At 35.1% G+C, this 5,644-nt stretch overlaps 1 protein-coding gene across 1 annotated transcript in view; it reads right to left on the reverse strand.

Annotated features, from left to right (window-relative positions):
- Window positions 1-1,558: 1,558 nt before the first annotated feature.
- Window positions 1,559-5,644, reverse strand: part of FAR1 (fatty acyl CoA reductase 1) — a gene marked incomplete at its 5' end in the record, with an annotated part of 19,584 nt that continues 15,498 nt past the window's right edge. Inside the window, 2 exons of the mRNA XM_010289426.1 lie at window positions 1,559-2,030; window positions 4,099-4,226. Of these exons, the coding sequence (XP_010287728.1) occupies window positions 1,868-2,030; window positions 4,099-4,226 (291 nt within the window). The remainder of the gene's footprint in view (window positions 2,031-4,098; window positions 4,227-5,644) is intronic.

The raw sequence follows: 5,644 nt of genomic DNA on the forward strand, positions 1-5,644 counted from the left end.
GGTCTAGTAAGATACTTGGGAGGCAACTAAAAATGTAATACACCTAAAGTATTTGCTAAAGTGTAACATCTTCAATCACAGAAGCCATAATTTATTTTCAGCCACAGTCAGAGGTCTCTCACACAAGGTGTGGTCCTAGACCACTTAGGCTTTTCATCACTAGCTTTATATATACACAAGTAATTTTAAAAAGGAATTACAGCTTAACTACTTACTACAGAATATTTAGCTTCAACAAGGAAGCCATTATCTTTTCCAAATGAGATATACACCTGCACGAAAGGTGTTCTCTTTAAAGTAAGAGTTTTCACAAGAATAGCAAAATAAGTTCTTTACATACTTAATTCAAATAGGACAAAAAACTATCAAGGGCAAGTATAATGTAGGTCTTGTGTAATTAAGTCATTATTTGCCTTTCCAAGCACATTCAAGAACATATTCATCTCTATAAACTGGTTTTAATGAACAAACACTGGGCAAGGTCAGTGCATCAATTAGAGGAACATTACAGTGTTCTCAGACAGAATTCTGTGCAGTCAAAATTTAAAGGGATCTTCATGCATTGCCTTGAACAAGGATTCAATCTTTCCTTACAACTTGCTACTTTTACAAATGTTTTCCTTACTGAAACAAAGTAACATGCAGAAAAAAAAGGCTTCTTCAGATTTAAATGTAATAATTTAAGACAAATGGAAGAATTGTTGACATACTTTCATTTTGAAGCAAGGTGCATCTTGCTCTGCTTGCCCAGTGAAATGAGAGGTTTTATTGGGACAGGCATGAGAAAGTTTCCTTATGCATTGGTGTTGTCTATGCATCAAATTTCATAGCTCAGATTTAAAAAAAAGATTAATTTATGGAGTATTTGCTAACTTTGCTTAGAATTTAAAACAGGTATATCTCTTAATGAAAGCCTATAGTTTGTCCAACTACTATTACCAGTAATATAAATAGCAACTAAGCACAATAAATTCCTTTCAAATACATTTACCTTTTGAAGTCAGAAGTGTAACAATCAGGTGCTGGCTCTGTGTTCCCAATAAAAATCATTAAAAAAAGAGGACGGTCAATGACTTTATTTTTGCCCCCCTCAGGGTTACATTTCCTTTTATCTACTCAATGACAGGATCAATTCTACTTTCAGAGAAGCAAATTGTTCATGCTGACATAAATGCAAGTTGGATGCAGCCAGTTTTGAGCACAGAACTGAATCACTAAGTGCATTCTGAAGACCAGATCAGACAAAAGGCCTTTCAGTAATTAAGGAAGGTTGTGGTTGGTTGGTTTGGTTTTTTTTTCTTTTTTCTTTTAAAGCAAAGTAGGCACCATTGTTGCATCCCTACTTTGAGAAGAAGGGAAGAAATGGCAGAAAGTAAAGACAAATTACAAAAGTCTTCAAATAATTTGAGATCTACCACCATTTATACACTTTTGCAACTTGTAAAACCCTTTGTAGTTTAGAAGAATTTCAAATAAATAGGTCTACAGCAACTAGTAACTACTAAGTTAATATTTATCTTGCTCAATGTGGAGTAAAACTTAAAAAAATCATGTTAAGGCAGATTTCAATCAAACGTTCCAAATTGCACAGTTATGTTGGTCAGTGGTCTAAAATGTTTTCCTCAGGTCAAAGAGTTAAAGTTATTTAAATGCTTGTCTAATGCCAATTCAACCTGGCACTTGACCATTTTATTTTCTCTGTTTCCAGGAAGATACACAACTAATATTACATATACCATACTGTGTATTTCACACCCCAATTTAAGATGAAATTATGCTTTTACAAAATGTGAGATGACTACATGTTACAGGCTTTGTGCAGTTAGACCACCATATGCATAGATGTCCTAATGCTAAATTATCTTCTTTAGTATCTCATAGTACTGGAGGCTCTGAAGTAGGAGAGGAACTTGTAACACAGACTAACCACAAAGTACCAGATATTTCTTGCCATTTGTGATCTTGCAATAAAGATACGCCAGATCAGGATCACGAGAACTGTATTGAAGCCATAGCGTATATTTCTTAACCTAAAGAAAAACAAAAGAAATAATTAAGTGCAAAGGTACCAAGACTTACAGGAAAAAAGAACACTAAAAATTAACTTCTAATGTAGAATTTAAATTTGCTCATCTATTCATCTCAAGATACGTTACGAGTGGTATTAAGAGAATGATGGAAGTAAGCTGGTTAAGTCAAGGACCAAACAGATAACGCTTTTCCATAGTTCACTGCTGAGAAGTTGAACACATGAAAACCAAGGAACAGAGCCAGCCCTGTAGCTAACCACATGTACTTCTATTTTACAACTGCTTGATAAAAACCTCTTGAAGCCAAGGTCACACACATGGTAACTAACCTGTTATCTGCCATCCATCCCAAAACCAAGGAAATATTTAACACTACAAACGCACCTCCTCCCCTCCATGTGTAACTGAAGTGAAAACTTCATATATATGTAGAATTAACACCAACTGCTGCTGACAAAAAAACAAACACCACAAAAAAGCTCATAGAATTTTCCAGCCACAGAGCCCAGAGTCTTCACAGCAATTTTAAACTCATTCCTTCTCAGGGAAATATATTTAAAGATTAGGCAAAACTAAGTGTCCTTTTAGGGCAACTGTGAGTTTTAGCAAATCGACTCACGTGTAAAGATGGAAACTTCAAGACTAATGGCAAACAGAATTTGCTCAGATTTCTTAGAAACAAAGCAATCTCTCTGGTTCAGTAGATCACGACAATTTGTATTTTAAAAGGCAACTCTTTTTAAGGAAATACTTACTGACCTTATTTTGTTTTACAGGTAGGCTGGGTGTTACTATAGCCAGACCATCCTCTACATACTTTATTTGTAGAAAAAAGTCTAAATTTCTATATTACAAAAAGTAAAGCCTACTTTTCTATTTGAGGAAAAATTCTACTCAGTAGTTTCCTAGAGAAGCCAGGTCCCCTAGGCTGCCATATAGGGTTAATATTGAAGCAGTAGAGTCCTCAAATTCAGATTAGAGTTCAGGGCTAAATGGTAACAGAAGAGACCAACTTAATACCTCAGAGTAAGTTTATGTTAGAATCTAAACCTCTTGCAAAATAATCCACTCAGACTGAGAGAGGAGGGCAATCAGATGCTGTTCCAGTACAAGACTATTACTGATGTTAATTTGGGTATGATTCTTTGTACAAAGAATGGCAACTGTATGATAACTCCTATGCATTTTTTAACAGCATTTAAATTAATTAAAAAAAATCAGAAGGGGACGCCTCTTTAGTTATCCCCACCATTATCAAAGATTACCATCTTCCAAAAATATATCTGAGGTTGTAATGCATCATGCCAATCTACTCTAAAGACAAGGATTTGCAGCTGTAGAATAATGATACAAGTAATGAATTACACCACTTTGTGCTATCAGGATAGCAAATGTGAAGCAGTATAGCAGAACATGATTAACCACTTTTATTTAATTCTTTAAAAAGACAAATCAAAAAGTCTACAACTGTCTTTATGAATCAGCCACAAACAAAACAAGGGCAATTGTGCCAGTAAAATTCTGGGCAGTAACACCATACTCAAATTGGGGGAATTAAGCTACAGATAAAAGACTAAGAAAAGTCATCTTAGAGCACCAGCATCAAAGTTTCCTGCTCTGAGGTGGAGAGTCCATGCCTGTTTACTCACTTGCTTCAAAAGATCACATTCCCAGAAGAAACAACTATAGTTCTATTAAACCTCCTTAACTGAACAAGCCATTCTGACCTTGTGTTACTGTACACCTTTTTACCCTCCAGAATATACTTGGGTAAAATCAGAAACCTGGATTACAGTACACAATGGTGATCAGAGCTATAACCATAATCCCAGAATAATACTGTAACTATTAATACAGAGAGCAACCCAGAAGCAACAAATAGAACAAGAAAGATGACATCTGACTTCTTCAGAAAACACTACAGACCACTGGACTAGAACAGAAGAATTACGGAGGACATAAACAGATGCTACAAAGAACAATTAAGTCATAACATGGAAAAGCAAAACTTGACAAGGGCAGGAAGTCACAGAAAATATAAATAGAGGAAAAAAAAAATTATACTTACTTATTCAAGTGTTTCCTAGCTGCAGGGAGGCCAGACATTTCTTCATTCAGCACATATCTCTTCGTTCCCATGCAGTAATTTTCCATGTATTCGGCCCAATGTAGTTGTCGAACGTCAAAATTAAATGTCTGCATAAAATAAAAGCCTTCACTGTTAGCTGCCTAAAACTTCGCCTGCTATATATAATAATGTAAAGAAAAACAATAAGTGTCTTTATATCCGATAAATCCAATTTGTCTTTGATGCAAGAAAGATATCTTGTCCTTAATCATAAGGACGATCCAGATTTAGATGCCATTTCTGACTCAATCACCAGCTTCTTACACCATCTCATCCAAATTTCAACTATTTCATGCCTTATTTTTCCTCCTCAGCAGTTTCTTCCCTCCACTTCCAAGCGCACTGCTTTCCCATTTCATCTGTCTGTAAGGAATACCACTCCAGAAATAACTACTTTCTATCATGTTGTTTCCTTTTACGCAACAAGATAATTCTAACATGCTATAGAATATACACTGCTCTGTGCCAAGTCCACTGTTTGATAAATGTAGAGTTCTTTTAGCTGTACTTATAGTTGCACAGCTGTATTTTAAAAAGTGAGTATCTTCCTCAGGAGAGGACGTTACTACAGTAAATTCACAACTCAAGTTTTTCACTTATGTACTGATTTCCACATCTCAAGATTCTACAATAATAGCTGTTTAAATCCCAATAAACACCAAGATTTTCCTAGCAGGTTTTTAACTCTGCTGATTTCATTTCAGGTAAAAGAATAAGCGAGATCATTAACAGAACAAGAGACAAGTACCAGTTTTGTGCAGTGAAACTGTATTCAGCTTTAAAAGTTGCTATACATACACTAAATACCCAACTCCATGCTTCCAAGTAAACTGCTTAAACAGCATGGCAGGTGTGTTATAAGGTGTGATGAATAATAAACACATTAGTTCTGAAGACAATCCCTCATAGTGAGTCTTTCTAATTTAGCATTCTTGGCAAGTTAAAGCTCAGCAAGTAGTTCTAGTCATGATCATGATATAAAATACATACATACTAAACAGTCTTCTAGTACTGGTAAGTTATCAGAATCTCTCTATTAAACTTTATTTTCCGTAATGTATCATCATAGCAAGAATGTAAAAGTAAACACACTAAAGTTTCAAACAGTATTTCAACTAGTTCTTTATTACTGTATGCACATCTTACTGAAAATTCATTTATTTGAAAATACTAACAGTCCAAAGTTCTGGGGCTATTTTGTTCTGTTTTTTTAAAGTTTCCCCGAACTCAAGTTTCTCCCTGGAGGGAGGCAAGAGGGCAGAAGGGGTGGAAATCCTCTCCACACATGAATCAGCAAAAGCTATTCTATTTCCTACTTTTAGACAGTTTATTTAGAAGTTTGGCAGCTTTTCTTCAATTTAACTATAGAACCTAGATTCTGGAAAACACCTGAATAGGAAAGACATCTTCAAGATGACAAAACTGTTCAAATGCATAAGGGAATTTGAGTTTTAAAAACTGTTGCTGCTGATTTTTATCCTGCTGA

Source organism: Phaethon lepturus, unplaced genomic scaffold (assembly GCF_000687285.1).
Source record: "Phaethon lepturus isolate BGI_N335 unplaced genomic scaffold, ASM68728v1 scaffold5806, whole genome shotgun sequence".
NCBI classification, from domain to species: Eukaryota; Metazoa; Chordata; class Aves; order Phaethontiformes; family Phaethontidae; genus Phaethon; species Phaethon lepturus.